The sequence below is a fragment of the Equus przewalskii genome, chromosome 3, assembly GCF_037783145.1.
Source record: "Equus przewalskii isolate Varuska chromosome 3, EquPr2, whole genome shotgun sequence".
NCBI lineage: Eukaryota > Metazoa > Chordata > Mammalia > Perissodactyla > Equidae > Equus > Equus przewalskii.
Window position 1 is genome coordinate 3106575 of NC_091833.1, and position 16608 is coordinate 3123182.

General features: G+C 62.8%; 1 protein-coding gene across 17 annotated transcripts in view; it reads left to right on the top strand.

The window, feature by feature from the left end:
* Nucleotides 1–16608, top strand: part of ADCY7 (adenylate cyclase 7) — a 58380-nt gene that overhangs the window by 38054 nt on the left and 3718 nt on the right. For 10 of the 17 annotated variants that reach the window (XM_070611842.1, XM_070611836.1, XM_070611841.1 and 7 more), the window contains 16 exons: nt 2337–2464; nt 3878–4036; nt 4223–4355; nt 7501–7692; nt 7984–8018; nt 8539–8622; nt 8929–9001; nt 10092–10189; nt 11126–11210; nt 11632–11757; nt 12615–12713; nt 13336–13529; nt 14374–14464; nt 14843–14998; nt 15642–15788; nt 16318–16422. In XM_070611842.1, the coding sequence (XP_070467943.1) occupies nt 2337–2464; nt 3878–4036; nt 4223–4355; nt 7501–7692; nt 7984–8018; nt 8539–8622; nt 8929–9001; nt 10092–10189; nt 11126–11210; nt 11632–11757; nt 12615–12713; nt 13336–13529; nt 14374–14464; nt 14843–14998; nt 15642–15788; nt 16318–16422 (1905 nt within the window). Of the gene's footprint in view, nt 1–2336; nt 2465–3877; nt 4037–4222; nt 4356–7500; nt 7693–7983; nt 8019–8538; nt 8623–8928; nt 9002–10091; nt 10190–11125; nt 11211–11631; nt 11758–12614; nt 12714–13335; nt 13530–14203; nt 14465–14842; nt 14999–15507; nt 15789–16317; nt 16423–16608 lie in introns of all 17 variants that reach the window. The other 7 variants (XM_070611846.1, XM_070611845.1, XM_070611844.1 and 4 more) reach the window with 3 other exon arrangements.

The window sequence follows — 16608 nt, forward strand, 5'->3', positions numbered from 1 at the left end:
AAGGGGTCAAGACAGGCTTCCTGAAGTGGTAGCCACTAAGGAGAGACCCGAGTGCAGGTGTGAGGCAGTGGCCCTCTATCCTGGCTGTGTATTTGAATCAGGTTTTTAAGTCAAACGCCAGTCGCCCTGCCACACCCCTGAGTCTGTAAGAGCGAACCGGGTCTCCCTGTGCGCAGGATCGGTGGTCTAGGACGTGGAGGGAGGCAGGTTCTGGCCCCAGCCTAGGAAGAGCTTTTCACGGTCAGAGCCGCTCAGTCCTGGGGGGTTGCCTCACCAGGAGTGGACTCCATCTCAGGGGGTGAGCTTCCCGTCACAGGGGGTAACCAGCTACAGTAGGCCAGGGGCGTTGTGGAGAACTGCTGGGCCCTGCGTATTGCGGGCCGAGTAACTAGGAGGGCCTGCCTAGCCTGGAGCCTTCCTTCAGGAGCTTCCTTCCTTCACGACTTCTCCTGGACCGGCAGGTGGGAGTCCCCAGAGGTTGGGCCATTATGTAGGGCAGGGGGCCTGGGTCTCAGGCCACAGCTGGCCCTTTCCTTGCCACAAAGCCCAAGGACCTGCCCTTGCCCTCTTGGACGCAGCCTGCCCTCTGTGGCAGGCCCGGGAGGCAGCCCCATTGTGCAGAAAGGAAGAGGTAGGCCGTGGCAGGTGCCGGCCTTCCAGCCCGAGCGTCCAGCCCCTGGGCCGAGACGGGCAGGGCTGGTCCCGCCTTTGCTCTCATCAGCAATCAGATTCTGGGACCCTCACCCCTCCCGAGAGCCAGGGCCTGCTCTCTCTGAGGCGTCGGCGTTGCGTCTGGCTTGGGCGCCTTCTGCCCCCAGCACACTCACAGACTTGCCCATTTGGGAAGCGTCGGAGGCACAGGTGCCTGTCAGCCCCGTGGAGGAGCAGCCTGGGGAAGGCAGTGTTGCGCGGAGAGAAGGCAGCCGGAGGCCTGAGCCTGGGCCTGGGCCTTGGGCCTCTCCAGGCTTCAGCCACTGTGCCCGTGGCCTCTCAGCGTGGGCCAGACAGGGCCCAGCAGGGAGCAGCTGGCACTCACTCAGTGGGGCCTGTCGGGGAGGGTTTAGTAAGGAGGCTGCTCGCAAAGGCGGGGCAGGTGCCGGGACTCGGGAGAGACAGTCCCTGCCTGGTCTCTGAGGCTGGGCGGTCACCCCCAGGCCTGATGGGCATGGATGGAGTGGACACTAGATCCGTAGACAGAGGACACCTGGTCCTGGGAGATGGCCAGCCCTTCAGGACCCTGTAGGAGCGAGCAGGCGTGCGTGCATCCCTCCCCAAGGATGCCAGGGGGTAAGGCTGCCCTGAGGCTGCCCCTCAGAGGGGACGAGCCTGCACGCAGCTCCTCCTTCAGAGCGCGAAAGCCTCAGCCAAGGCTCCGGTGTGTGGCCACCTCTGCCCAGGGCCTACGGAGGGCGGGTGGCCGCGGTGCCTCCTCAGATAAAACCTCAGCCAGCCTGCCTGGGCCTCCCTTTCCCCTCCATGGGCGTTTTCCTATGTGACCCCAGCCTCTCTCCCCACCCCCATCTTTCCTCTCTGCCTTCTCCCTGCTCCCCAAACCCCACATCCCTAGTAGCATATCTATATCTTGGGTTGCCTTGATACCTGCTGACCCCTTAGCTTGTGGCACCTGCCACCTCTCTGTCCTCATCTCCCCTACTTGCTCCACTTCAGTTAGTCTGGCTGCTTTGCTGTGTCTCAAACAGCCTTCTGGCCTCAGGGCCTTTGCACGTGCTGCTTCCTTCTGTCTAGAATGCTTTTCCTCCAGATATTGCCATGGCTTGCTCCCTTGGTTCATTTGGGTCTTTGCTTACATGTCACCCTCTCCAAGAGGCTTTCCCTGTCCCCCTGTGAATGTTCTCCTCCCTCTCATCCTCATTTTTCTCCTTAGCATTTATCACCATTGGGTGTCTCTAAATTTTATCTATCTAGTTTAGTGTCCAGCCATGCCATCAGCGTGGGAGCTGCATGGCTGCAGGGGTTTGTGTCTATTGTGCTTGTGGCTGTCCCCCAGTGCCTGGGGTGGGACCGGGCACTCAGTAGACACCCAAACATTGCATGAACAAATGAAGCAAAGCCAGCACCTCCCCTGGAAGCAGTCAAGTGGCCCCCTTAGTCACCCTTGCTTTTATCCCTGATGCTTGTTTGGGGGTTCCTCCTGGAGAGCCTGTGTCCCCAGTGCTTTGCCAGGCCCAGAAGCAGCTACTGGTGCCTGGTGCCCCAGAGGAAGCTCTGGCCGGCAGAGAGCCTGGCTCCCCATGGAGGGCGTGGGGTGGTGGCTGGCATGTGTGAACCCTGGCCCCCTGGCCTGTTGCTGACCGGGCCTCTCCCTTGCCCTGCAGGCCAATGAGTGCATGCGGATCAAGATCCTGGGCGACTGCTACTACTGCGTGTCGGGCCTGCCCGTGTCCCTGCCCACCCATGCCCGGAACTGTGTGAAGATGGGGCTCGACATGTGCGAGGCCATTAAGTAGGTGCCACAGGCAGGCCTGGGGCGCTGGGGCCTGTCCCCACGACGGACCCCTCCTCCTCTCAAAGCATGGTGGGGAATGCATTGTCCCCATTTTGCAGATGAGGAAACAGGCTCAGGAGTGACGGTGGCTTGCGTGGGTCCCTCAGCCATCTGCCGCCTCCCTCTGGGCCCACTGGGGTTCCAAGTCCCGGAGTCAGGAGCTCAGAGCCGGAGGGCGTGAGGGCGGGGCAGCTGGGCTCCCTGCCTCCAAAGACTGAGTGTTAGCAGCGGCAGGAAGGGTTCAGGACAGACGGCAGGAGGACCTTGCAGACTCAGGGTCTGACTGCAGGGCTCCACTTCTTCCTGCTTCCCCTGTGAAGACCCTGGAGGCAGGGGACCAGCCTCCTGCAGAGCCTTCCCAGCGACATCCAGCCCCCGAGGTTCTCGGGAGCCCCGAGCAGCCGTGGTCTGTGGGAAGACCCTGCTGTGGTGGTCCGGTGCATGGGAGGGCCAGGCGGGCTGGGCCAGAGTGACCAGTGCTGGGGGCAGAGCAGGGCGCGGCGGCTGGGCTGCCTGAAGGTGTGTAGCACGCGGGTGTAAACCCAGCCGCCGCTGGTCCTTCCTCCTGAAGTCCCACCAGAAGTGGCTGGTGCTGCTGGGAAAACACTGGACAGGGAATCGGGGCTCCGGTCCTAGCAGGGCTCTGCATCACCGCCTGTGTGACCTCGGGCAGGCCCCTGCCGCCGGGTCTCAGTCTCCTCCCCTGGAAGCTGTGGAGGTTGTTCAGGGCCCCCCTGCTTCCTCTGGCTTTGAGCCCTGCAGGCTCTGTCCATCCTCGGCCCTGCTGGTGGACACATGTGCCAGCTGCTCCTTGGGCCCTCACCCACTTGTCAGAGGTATCCTGAAGCTGTGCTCGTGTTTGGGGGTGCCCTGTGTCCCGCGGAAGCTCTAACTTGGGGCTCCTTGTACTGAGTGGTGCCAGCGAGCCCCGGTGCTCTCATTTCCCAGAGTTAGGGCGTGGGGAAGGTCCCCAAAGGCTGGCCCCATGTTCTGTGTCTCCGCTGGGTTTGGGGCAGTGGCTGGGGCCCCTGGGCAGTGGAAACGCCCCGTGATCATATTTTTGGGCCGTCCACCTGAGCCATAGGCACCAGTGACGGTTGGAATTCCTCTTCCTTTTAATAGCTTTTGAGCTTGGGGGAGCAACATTCATTTGCACACTCCCAGAGGTGGGGTGCTCACGCCCTTTCAAGGAGGCTGTCCCGTTAGGCTGAGAACATTCCCTCCCATGAGCTGGGCCTGCCCCTTCCCACACTCCCCCACAACCCTTGCTCTGCCCCCGCCCCATGCCACACCCATACCTGGGCTTGTCCCAGCGTGCAGGGCCCCCAGCAGCCCTGGCTGGGGTGGGCTGACCAGAGCGCTCTGCCTCAGGCAGGTGCGGGAGGCCACGGGCGTGGACATCAGCATGCGTGTGGGTATACATTCAGGAAACGTGCTGTGTGGTGTTATTGGGCTGCGCAAGTGGCAGTACGACGTGTGGTCCCATGACGTGTCCCTGGCCAACCGGATGGAGGCGGCTGGAGTCCCCGGGTGAGGCTTAGCTGGACATGGTGGGGTCAGAGACCAGGGGCCAACTCTGGACTGGGGGATCTCGGGGGGATCAGAGACGGAATCAGTGACCTTGTAGTGAGGGGCCATGGCCTACTCTGCCCTGCCTGCTGTGCACCCTGGAGAGCCCTCTGTGGTCCCTGCTGCTCTGACTTGTGTCTCCCCCAGCCGGGTGCACATCACAGAGGCGACGCTGAACCACCTGGACAAGGCGTACGAGGTGGAAGATGGGCACGGGCAGCAGCGAGACCCCTACCTGAAAGAGATGAACATTCGCACCTACCTGGTCATCGACCCCCGGGTATGAGAGCTCAAGCAGCAGGCTGGGGGTGGGGCTGCCTGAGGAAACCCTGCGGGCCGAGACTGCTGGGGAGCAGGGCCCAGCCCCTGGGAGAAGACCCCCGTGGAGGGAGAATGTTTTTCTCTTCCAGGCTGTGGAGAGGTGGGAGGAGGCCTGCCCGGGGGAGGAGTGAGCTTCCCGTCCCTGGGATGTTCCAGGCCCCAAGTAGCAGCTTCTCTGGGCTCCGTGTTCTTTTCTGTGAAATGGGAATCACAACACTGCCTGCCTAACAGGAGAAAAAGCTAATCTGAGTGAAGCATTCACTGCGAACTGGGCTCGTCGTAAACATTCTAGAAATAATAGTCACTATTAATTTATTTTTCATGAGGTTGTCACTAATCTCCTGGATTTTCAAAAGACACGTTTTAAAAACATGCTTTGGATGAGACCCAGGAAAGCAGGGAATGGCCCGGGGGCTGCTGGCAGGAGCCCTGGGTGTCCTGGGTTCTGACCCACAGCGTCGCCCGGCTGGCCATGCCCCACCCTCTGAGCTACCCCCTTTCCTCTGGACCCCATGGTGAGGAGGCTGTTGGGCTGCCCCTACCAGGGGGCCCGGGGCCTGCCCCCGGCCTGTCCCACGCCTGTCCAGGCCGTCCCTGCTGCCCCAGGGGGCCGGCTCGTCTGCGGCTCTGCTGAATCACCCTTGGGGCTGGCTCAAGAACGTCCGCCCGGCAGCCCCTTTCCAGCTCCCTCGCGCTCTGGCCTCTGCCATGCTCAGGGCTGGCCCGGCTGCCAGTCTCCACGGGAGCGAGAGCCAGCCTGCGAGCTGCCCACAGTGTCTCCTGCGGTCCCCCAACCCTTTGGGCCTCGTCCTGCTGCTCCTCAGGGCCAGGTCTCCCTGGGTACCCCCTCCGCAGGCCGTTGATGCTGAGTTAGCATCTGGGGACAGTCCTCGTGGGTACCTCAGGGCTGCTCCCCCCATGGTGGAATGCAGTCCAGCCCCTCTCCCTGCACCCCGCAGCTCGGCCCCGCCCACTCCTCCCTCCCTCCTGAGTGCACCTCTCCCCAGCCCCATGCCATCCTCGTGTTCCTCCGCTGCCAGGCCCTTCCCACCGCAGGACCCTTGTTGCTGCTGCTCCCTCTGCCCAGAGCCCTCTTCGCCTGTCCCAGATGCTCCTGCTGCTCTGTCCTTTTTGCTTATTCAGTGTGGGCCCCTTGCGGGCAGGCTCGGGGGAGGGAGTCCCCCTTTTCTAGGCTGCGCTGCTTGCGCCTCTAACGGTGCTCGGCGCGGAGCTGGTGCTCAGAGAGCTGGCGAGCACCTGAGGCAGAGCCCCCAGCCCCCAGTGGCAGGGCTGCCAGTCCCGGCAGGCGCCCTCGGATGTGGGTCTCACACTAACGGTAGAGACGCTGGTGTGAGGGTCTCGTGCTGCTTTCACTGGCATCCTACATTTTATCTGGCAGCCTTACCACCCTCCTGTTTAACTTTATTCATCACGTGGCTGAAAATTCAAAAGCACGAAGGGCGAGGGGAGGACATTTCCTGCACATCCTGTCTGCAGCTAGCACGCCCCCACGGCAGGGGACCAGCACATGGCTTTCTTGCGCTGCTTCCACAGAGATGTCTGTGCTCAAGTCAGTCGACGCAGCGTCTCACCTGCCCCCCGACTAAGCTGTGGCAGCAGGTCCCCACTGCGTCTGTCCCTCGCTCTTGTCACCTGACGACACACCTTGGGGCCCTCCCGTCTGTGTGCACAGAACACAGCCTCACTTCCCCCACGACTGCACACGGTGCTCAGTGGGCCTCCTGCAGTGCATGGCCTTTCCCAGCTCTGGCTCCTGGCAGCTCTGACTCGTACCTGTTCTGATGTGTGTGAGGACCCGTCAGGGACGAGTGTCCAGAGGCAGCTGGGGGGCACCTGTGGGCTGGTGCGGGCTGAGGTGCCCCCCCGCGCCTGCTTCCCAACAGGCGTGTTTTTATTCAGAACCCATGGATCTTTAGGACACGTTTATGTCTCCGGGAGCCAGTGTGTCTGGCCTCCTGCCCTAAGAGAGAAGTGCCAGCAACCCTGGACTTGAGTGGCGGGTGCTGCGGGGAGCCGGCCCGGGCGGGTTGTTCACGCAGGGCGCGCCCTGGCCTGCGGCTCACAGAGGCCGGCTTCCCCGTTCCCTCTGGCTGAGCAGACAGATGCGGCCCAGGGTCTAGAATGCTTCTCTCCCTAGAGGAGGCTGCACGTTTCCGGGGAGGTGCCATTTATGGCTTAGTGTTCGTGGCCGGAGGTGCTGGTCCATGGGGATGTCGGGGAGCCCTGGGGGCAGGAATGTCAGGGGTGAGGGCACTTGGGATGGCCCAGGCTGGTCTGTGGCAGTCTCGGGGGTCGTTCTTGCCCTCCTCCTTTTCCAGTCCTGCCCCGCCTCCCCAGCTGGGTTGATTCTTACTAGGGAGGGGGTGGAGGAGGCAGGGCCGGGCCCCTCATTCAGGGCCTGGCTGAACCACTGTGTCCCTCACTCGGCCATGGCGGGCACATGGCAGATAAGGGACCCCTGCTGTGGTTTGGGGGCCACACAAGTGGACCTGCTTGGACTGCTGCCCGGGGGAGGGGCTGGCTCCTTGGCTGGCTGTCTCTGTCTCTCCGTCTCTCCGGGTTGCTGGCCAGCTCTCCTTTCCTCCTGCTGCTCCCACAGGAAGAGCATGTGCTGGCCACATGTGGGTGGCCAGGGCAGGCTGCCTGTGGCTCCCCTGGGCGCCGTCCCCCAGGGCGCTTCCACGGGGAGGGCCGTGGGCCTTCAGGCCTCAAGGACAGCTTCTGATTCCTAGGAGCCTCCCGGAGCAAGTGTGGCCTTAGGGTTTAGGACCCTAACCCACTATTTCCCTGGGAAGGCAAAGAAGGACCTAGGGGCTGCACACCGTCTTGTGTGACCTTGTTTCCTCCCTGCCTGGGAAGGACAGGGCCTGGGCTGTGGCCTCCCCGACAGCCCAGCCAGGAGGGCTGGGTTTCAGCCAGGCCCCGCGGGGATGCAGAACCAGCAGCTTTTTGGCCATTTCCCCTTTTTGCCAGATGGGCCAGTGCCCTGGGCAGCACTGTGTTTCAGGGAGAGCAGGATGGGGTGGCAGCCCCATGCTGAGAGGGGAGGGCATGGGACAGGCTGTGTCTGTGTCTGCCCGCAGAGCCAGCAGCCACCCCCGCCCAGCCAACACCTCCCCAAGCCCAAGGGGGATGCGGCCCTGAAGATGCGGGCGTCCGTGCGCATGACCCGCTACCTCGAGTCCTGGGGGGCGGCACGGCCCTTCGCACACCTCAACCACCGCGAGAGCGTGAGCAGCAGCGAGCCTCCTGTCCCCAGCGGGCGGAGGCCCAAGGTGGGCCCCCACGGTCCTGTGAGGCAGTGGGAGGGCACATGCTCAGGAGCCGCCGGTGGTTGTCTCGGCCCTGCCTCGTCCTGGGGAGGGAGGCGTTTGGAGAATGCTCCAGGGGTCTGTCCTTGTTCTCCAGCGCGAGTTCCGCTTTGGTTCAGGATGCCTGCAGTTTAGATGGTCCCTGACGCCCCGCCCTGTGTGCGAGTGCACAGAGATAATACACCCAGTCCGTGATGGACCTCAGGGCCCCTCACTCTGGAGAGTAATGGTCCCCTCTCCTCCCTTCCCTTCCAGGCCATTCCCCTGCGGCGCCATCGGACCCCTGACAGGTACGTGCACTCTGTCGTTCCCGCCGCCCTCCCCCTACCTCCGCCCGTCATAAGCTGTGGCCTGCTTTCCTGGCCAAGTCCTGCCCCAGTCACCTCCTCCAGACAGGCTGCCTTGACCAGCCTCTGCTGAGTTTGCTGTGGCTTGGGTCAAAGTGTTTCTAGGAACCAGCACTTCACAATGATTGAGTGCCTGTCATGTAACCACCTGGAAGCAGGATCAGCAGGGTTGGTGTGAGGGAACCTTATGGGTTTAGTGGAAGGCACCTTGTACTGAGGGTCTGCCCTCTGCCTCTTGCTGGGCTGTTGGCCAGTTGGGCAATGCTGATCGATGCTGGGCCTTCACTTGCCTTCTCTGGGCCTTGGTGGGACCTGCCTGTCTTCACTGTCCTGCCTGAGGCTCTGGGGCCTCCTGCAGGCACCTGGGAACCCCACTTGGGTGAGTTGTCTTGTCCACACCCCTGCCTCTCGGCAAGTAGCTGTGGGCCCCTGGGGTGGTGCAGCTGTGGGGGTCTGATTCCAGAAGTACATCCCCCAAGGGGCGGTCTGAGGACGACTCCTACGATGACGAGATGCTCTCAGCCATCGAAGGGCTCAGCTCCACCAGGTGAGGCTCCGAGACCGCTGCTCATCCCTGCCCCCTCGAGTGGGCCCCCATATGGCCAGGCCTGTCTTGTGCCTCACACTCGGTGGCCCAGCTCCAGCTGTGTCTGGGCGGCTCCTTCCCCTCCTGGTACTGCCTCCTGAGGGTGGGCCCCTGCCCCCTATTTGCCTCTCCTCCCCTCCCGAGGGTGGGCCCCCGCCTCCGTTCGCCCTCTCAAGTTGCCCTCCACTCCCCTCTCCTCCGGAGGGTGGGGCCCCGTCTCCGGCTCCCCAGGCCCCGCATCTCACTGCCTGTGTCTGCCGCCCCCAGGCCCTGCTGCTCCACGTCCGATGACTTCCATGCCTGCGGGTTCATCTTCCAGGAGAAGGGCTCCGAGCGAGAGGTGAGGACCGCGGCTGCAAGAAGAGGGGCTCCAGGGCCTGCGGTGGGATGGGGGCACAGGCTGTGGGCAGCTGAGCTCCAGATCTGTTCCAGGAGGGTTGCAGGGAATCACACCAGCTGGCCATTGGGTGGGGGCTCAGTGTGGCTCTCGTGGCCTGTCTTGCTGCTGGCCTCCCCTGTACCTGGCGGCCCCATCGGGGAGCCTCAGCTGCCGGGGCAGGCCCGCCCAGGCTGACAGCATTGGCCTCGCAGTCAGGAAAAAGCCCTGCACGGGGTGCCAGCGTTGAGGGGACCTGATGGACCTCCAGTCTGGCTGCCGCCTCAACATGCTTTTTGTGCCACTAGTGACCTTTTGTCTATTTAATGAGCACCTACTGAGTCCTACAGCGCTCCAGGCGCACGACGCCATTTATGGCTCCACAGTCGTCTGTCACACAGGGTCTGAGGTTTCCAAGCCCATCTGGGCCTCGGTGTGGCTTGTCCAAGAGGGTGGCCCAGCCCACGGGGTGCTGGTGCTGGGACCTCTCTCCCGCCTCAGTCTCCAGGGTTGGGGGGTGCCCTCCTCTGGTTGGGGGGCACCCTCCTCTAGTTGGGGCTCCCTAGGGAGAGCTCGGGGTCTGGAGCAGGTGTGGTCGCCGGCGGCTGCAGGCTCTCAGAGCCTTGGTTCCTCCTCTGCAGCAGAGCCCTCGTGGGCACGACCCTGAGGGTGCCTGGTGTGGAGGTGTGGGCAGCACAGGCTGCCGGCCGTGCCCCTCGGGGTGGAGTCAGGACATCCCCACTGGCAGCCCCAGGCTCAGTAGCCGCAGAGCTCAGAGTCGGTTCCATCCTCAGATTGGGGCCACGAGCTTTCCAGGGACCTGGGAAATGAAGCTGGAGACCTGGGCGGGGGGTGGGGGGGCGGGGCAGGGTCTTTCCTCTAAACATTAAAGGACAGCTCATGAGGACAATGACGGAGTGCCTCACCTGGAGCTTGGGGGTGCAAGTGGTTTTCATGGTGGTTAACTGGAGCTGGGGTGGGGCCCGAGAAAGGGTCGGAGTGAGTGCCCTGCAGGGAGCCTCAGCCACCCTCTCACAGTCTCCGTTGCCCCCAGTACCGCCTGGCGCCCATCCCCCGGGCCCGTCACTACTTTGCCTGTGCCAGTCTCGTCTTCGTCTGCATCCTGCTCGTCCATGTCCTGCTGATGCCCAGGTCAGCCAGGGGGTGGGCAGGATGGTCAAGCCCACTGGGGTCAGGCTGGGAGGGGTGCTGACCTTGCAGGATCCACCAGAAAACCTGCAAGGAGCTGTGTGCCCAGCAGGAAGGGGCCGGCTGCTAGAGCTTAGTACCTTCAGACCTCAGAGTCCCGGGGCTGTGGCCCCCACACGTGGAGTCAGCAGCGCTTATATTTTGTTTTAGTTGAACGTGCTTGCTCTCTCAAGCTGCAGGCTTCCCACTCCCACAGGCCTCTCACCTCCGAAGTCACCTGTTACCTGTGTGGCCCTGTAGGCAGTTCGGTTTATGACCCTTGCTGGAGGCGTCTGGGATCCTGGAAGGGCGGGCTCCTCAAGCTGCAGCTGCCATCATCTCCCTCTTAGATGGGAAATACAGGCTCAGCGGGCTTTGTGCCGTACCCAGGGCACGTGGCCAGGACATCAGGAGCTGCTGAGACTTGTGCTTCTGCCTCAAGGGCCCTACTGGGGGGCAGGGACAGGGGTGTGAGGTCACAGGGACAGAGGAAGCTCAGCCACTTGGTGCCTTCGGGAAGGGCGGTTAGGCCAGAGGGCCCACTAGCATCGTGGTTTAGGATGTGCTTAAGAAAGGCAAAAGGGGGAGCACTTTCCTAGGGTACCTGTGTGCCAGACGTGAGCCTAAAGGCTCCGGGATCGCTCATTTCTTAAACATGTGGCCCCGAAAGGGGGCTATGCTGTTAATCACGGTCTTCATGTTGTGGCCAGGCCTCGCGTGTTGTTAGTAGGGCAGCTGGGCCACGGTTTTCAAAGATCCGCTTTGCTGAGGGCAGAAGAGCAGTTTGGGAGAGGGCGGAGGTGCCCATGAGCCCAAGAAGTGGGTGCTGGGGGCGGGGCAGGCCTATTGCTGGCCCTGGGCCGGTGAGCCTCCGAACTTGGGCTCCTTCCTCCTCTCCAGGATGGCAGCTCTGGGCGTGTCCTTCGGGCTGGTGGCCTGCGTGCTGGGGTTGGTGCTGGGCCTGTGCTTTGCTGACGAGATCTTGGTGAGTGGGGCAGCCCCTGGCCCGCCTGGCCGGGCCCTGCTTGGTGTAGGGCTGTGGTGGTGCTGGCCACCCCGCCCCTCCCCCGGAGCCCTCCCTTGTGCCTGTGCTGCCAAGCCCTACCCCTCCTGCTGCAGCGCTCTGGACCTTCTCCTAAGAATTCTGCTTTCCCAGGCCTGCTGGTGGCCCCCAAGGGGCCATGGCTGTCCAGGACCTGAGAGTGATAATGTCCCTTGTGTCTGCACACCTCATGGGTGCTGAGCTCTGGGCTGGGCACAGGGCACAGTGTGCCCGCGACTCTCCCTAGAGGAGCTCTCCCGTCTGCTGGGCTCTTGGCCCGCAGGCCCCCGGGCAAGGCCTCAGGCAGGCTCTCCTTCCTTGTCTGAGTGCTGGCGCTGGGTGACTTGACCCCGTGACTCCACAGAGGTGCTGCCCAGCCTGGGGGACACTCCGGGCCATCTCTGAGAGGGTGGAGACGCATCCCCTGCTGCGGCTGTCCCTGGCTGTGCTGACCATCGGCAGCCTGCTCACCATTGCCATCGTCAACCTGGTAGGTTCCGGGGGTGGGAGGTGGGCCCTGGCAGCGAGTCCTCTCGCCCAGGTGTGTTTCCTGGGTGGAGCACCAGTCCTTGACCCTGGGAACCTCCAGATCCTAGAATCCTACTGTCTTGTTGCCTAACAGCTGCATCTGGTGTCACCCTGTCCAGGGCCCTGTGGGTGGCGCTGTGGGTCCCACGGACGCTCAGAGCTTCTTACCTCCTTCAAATCAGGACGCGGGGCCCCAAGAGCTTACGTGGCCCGCCCCACAAGGACGAGACGTCTTGAACCACCACAGCGTCCTTGCCGTCCTCCTCCTCCTTCTCGGCCCCCTAGGGAGCCGCATCTCACTTCTCTGAGACTCAGTTTCCACACTAGGGCTGCGTCGCCCTGGGCACAGGCTGGGAGCACACTTGAGCTCCTGCTTCTTGGGCCGTGTTCACATGCTCGCCGCTGCAGGCAGTCCTGCCAGCTCCAACACCTAGAGCCAGGGTCTCCCCACCTCCATGTCCCCGACACTCGAGACTCTGTGACCACCTCCCTCAGCGTCACCTGGGGACAAGGGGCTCCTTGAAAACGCTGACAGCAGCTTCTCCCCCACCCACCCGACTCAGCCTCTGATGCTCTGGGCGTGGTGTCCGCAGCTCTTCATTTTACACCCTTCTCTCCCCCGCGCCTGCCCACGCCCCGCCATGGAGCGGACGGCTGCTGTGAGAAGCCGGGGCGCGGCAGCTCTGGGCCGTGCTCAGAGCTGGGCCTGGCAGGGGACGCCTGCGATGCTCACAGAGCCCGCGGCCCAGCCCTTCCGGCCCCCGAGTCCCCCACCCCGCTCGGCCCTGGCCCACCTCTCACAGATACCTGTCTCCATAGCCGCTGACTCCGTTCCCAGCCATGGAGCTGCCTGCTGGCAATGAGACAAACCTGAGGTCTGTGAGCAGCAGGGAGAAGGCCCTGTGCGAGCTCCTCCTGGTGAGTGTGGCCTGGCCTGGCCTGGCCCCTTGGTGCTGCTCGTCCTCACTAGGCATGTAGAGAATGCAGGGTTTTAGGTGGTTGTGTCATGGGGAGGGAGTGGGGGAGAATTTTGAGATGAAGCCAGAGGTAGATTTGATCCAGATCAGGGTGGTGCCTGAGTGCTAGGATGAAGAGCTTGATCTTCACTCTGGGGGCAATCAGGAGCCACAGCATGATCTTGAGCAGGAGAGTAACGTGGGCAGAGATGCACTCTGGGAAGGGCAAGCTCATGGCAGGACTTGAGGCAGGGGGCTGTTCAGGTGTGTGCATACCACTGCCCTGACCTTTGTCATGTCCACACACCACCTGCAGTTTCAGTTACTACCTTTTTTCCTTTGAATGAGTTCACTTGCCATACATGGAAGTAAACACGCAACACGAGAAAGCTTTAGGTTCTGCTGGCTGCTCTTTGTTAAGAAGGGCGGTCAGCAAGGCAAGAGAGCGATGCTGAAGACACATGGCCCCTCATGGAGTTCCCCAAGGGGGAAGGGGCTCCGTGCGTCAGTGCTAACGGCGGCCCTCCATCTGGTGACCACTGGTCCAGGAGGGGCCTCTTGGTGACCCACATGCCCTCTCCCAGTATTACACCTGCAGCTGCATCCTGGCCTTTGTGGCTTGCTCTGTTTTCCTGCGGATGAGCCTGGAGCTGAAGGTCGTGCTTTTGACAGTGGCCTTGGTGGCCTACCTGGTGCTTCTCAACATCGCCCCATGCTGGCAGTGGGGCTGCTGTGGCCACAGCCTGGGCAACGTCACCAAGACCAACAGCACCCTCAGGTGAGGCCCAGAGCACTCACTGCCGGGACCCCAGTCCCTCTGCCTGTCTCGACTGTGGCCCATGGCGGCACCTTTTGTTTTATTTCGAGGTCCTTTCAAACTCAGGTGTTTGCGTTCGTGGCATTCGAAGGGAAGTGATGGGCCCAGTCCGCAGTCCGCAGTGCTGAGAGCTAGGGAGGGTGGCTCGTTTGCAGGTCCTCTAGGGGACGTTCCTGGTCCCATGGAGGCCACCTGGGTTATCCTGGCTCTAGGCCAGGCTGGGGGTCGGGGAGGGGGCTTCGGCTCTAACCAGGTCCCTGCTTTGAGCCGTGTCCTGGATCTCCACAGCTGTCTGGTCCGTCCCTGGACAGGTGGGTGACACCTGTGGCAAGGGAAGGGCCGATGTGTGCGTAATTCTGGGGGCTCTGGGTCGCGGCGGGGGCTGGCTCCCCTTGAACTAAAAGGCTGGACTTTGGGGACCCAGAGTAAAACCTGCCCCTGCAGACTCCTGCCAGCCTGCGCGCCGACTCCCCCAGGGGCTCGCGGCCCCTTCCCGCAGCTCCTCGCCTGCCTCGGGTGCCCTTGCTCCTTCCGCCGTGGCCATTCCTTGTTGTCCAGGTGTGAGCGCGATGTCACCTAAGCAGGGCCACCCTGCTCGCCCAGTCCGCCTCTGCCCCGGACCCTCTTCTTTGCAGCCTGCAGCCGTCTCGTTCCCGGTCTCCGCCGTGAGAACGTGGGCTCGGGCGGCGGTGTCCTCGGTCCGGCCCCCTCTTCCCTGAGGGTGTGGGCCCCACGCCGCCTCCCGCGTTCGGGGGGCTGGACGGGACCGGAGACGACGGCCGCCTTTCCCCTCCGTGCCCGGCAGCTCCCCTTCCTGCTCGTGGAGGGACCTGCAGACGACGATCAACTTCGCCCTGGTTCTGTTTTACGTCACCCTCGCCTTGCTGTCCCGACAGGTGAGGCGGGAGCCCCGCACACGCGCTCCTCCCAGGGGCGCGCACATGTGCAGCGGCGCAGGGGCCAGCAGCCGTCCTGGAGGGGAGCTGCCAGGGGGCCCCAGTCAGGGTCCTCACTCAGTGTCCTTCTGTCCCTGCATCCCCTCCCTTCAGGACACGGGGGACAGGCAGTCTCGTGGCTCACTTGCGAACCGTGAATCACTGACTGGGATTGCACGGGGAGGCGGCTGTGGGGCGGGAGACAGTCGCCAGGGTGCAGGGTGGGAGCGCTGACGAGCTGGCTCAGTGGCCCCCAGGGCTACAGGCATGCCCGCCAGCCACTTGGTGCATGTTCTGCCCTCGCTCACTGGCCGCCACACTGACGTCCCGCTGTTGCAGATTGACTATTACTGCCGCTTGGATTGTTTGTGGAAGAAGAAGTTCAAGAAGGAGCACGAGGAGTTTGAAACCATGGAGAACGTGAACCGCCTGCTTCTGGAGAATGTGCTGCCAGCCCACGTGGCCGCCCACTTCATTGGTGACAAGTTAAACGAGGTGTGGGGCGACGAAGGGCTCGTTCCTGGGTGGGAGGCCTGGGACACAGTGCAGTCTGGCTGGGGTCGGGAGCTGCAGGTGCTTGCTCAGTGCGCTCGAGGGTCTGGGGCTCCTGCTGCGCCCAGGAAACAGCGGGTGCTGTCAGCTGGAAGGACACAGGCTTCGGCGTCGGAGGCCTGGGTCTGGGTGTGGCCACGGACGAGGTATCTCACTTCCCTGGGCCTTGATTTCTGCATCTGTAAAACGGGGCTGACAGTACCTAGCTAGCAGCACCGTTGTGAGGACCAGACCAGGCATCTGTAATCTGGACCGTCTGGGTTGATGAAGATGTGTTTCCACCAACTCTGTGTCGCAGTGAGAGTTACAGGGAAGGAAACTGAGGCCCAGTGGGTATAGAACCCAGGTCTCCTGATTGTTCCCAACCCCTGCGGGACAGACCCAGGCACTTAGAGCCAAACCAACCTGAGCCTGCTCCGCCCCGGCCAGTCAGACTCTCCCACTCCCGACAGTCCGCGGCCGCGGCTCAGGGACCGGCAGGCTGAGGCGCGCTGGCCCAGCCCTCTCGAGAGCTCAGCGGACAGCTGAGGAACATCCGCTCCTGCAGCACGAGGGCTGGTCCCCATGTCTTCCTGCCCCCATCCAGGACTGGTACCATCAGTCGTACGACTGCGTCTGTGTCATGTTTGCGTCCGTGCCAGACTTCAAAGTGTTCTACACTGAGTGTGACGTCAACAAGGAAGGCCTGGAGTGTCTGCGCCTGCTGAACGAGATTGTCGCTGACTTTGACGAGGTATGGCCTGTGACCCGGCCCAGCAGGGGGCGGCGCCGGGAGGCAGGGGCATCCTAAGCCCCGACTGCGGTTCCCTCGGGGGAACGGACAGTACACAAATTATAAAGGGTACAAATCTGCCTTTTTCTTTGTTTTATTCAGTGAGGATTTATTTTGTTATTTTCTCTGTGGGGGCGACTTGCTAAGATTAGGTCCTTGTGGAACAGCCTGACTTCCAGCTGGGCTGATGCTGACACCCTTTGAGAGTCAGGCAGTTTTGGCTGAGCTCTGAGCTGCGGAGAATCGATGTTCCTGTGTAGATACTGTTGGCTGAGTTTGCTCCTCAGAGATGGGGGACCAGATGGGAATGTCGAGGAAGACTGACAGCGGGAGGGGCAGGCAGAGAACCCAGGGGCCGTGTCCCCACTGGTCCTTAGGTGTGAGAAGTCTCTGTGTTAGAAGTGGGGGCGTGGGAACCCCACCCCCTCCTCGGAATCTGGGCGGCCTGGGCTGCGGCCGTGTCGGATGGCCCTGCTTCCTTGTCCTGCAGCTCCTGCTAAAGCCCAAGTTCAGTGGTGTGGAGAAGATCAAGACCATCGGCAGCACGTACATGGCAGCTGCAGGGCTCAGTGTCCCCTCAGGGCACGACAACCAGGTACTCAGCGACTCTGGTGGCCTCATGTCCCAGACCCACATGAGGGGAAATCCAACAGTCAGTCCCCAGCCCTGCCCCGTGAGAGGCAAGGGCAAAGGAGCTCCCGGCTCCGCCTGAGGGGGGTGTTTGGGGGCAGACGGCCCCTCCCCTGGAGGGGGGCAGGTCCTGGGCCCTCTGGAGGAGCCC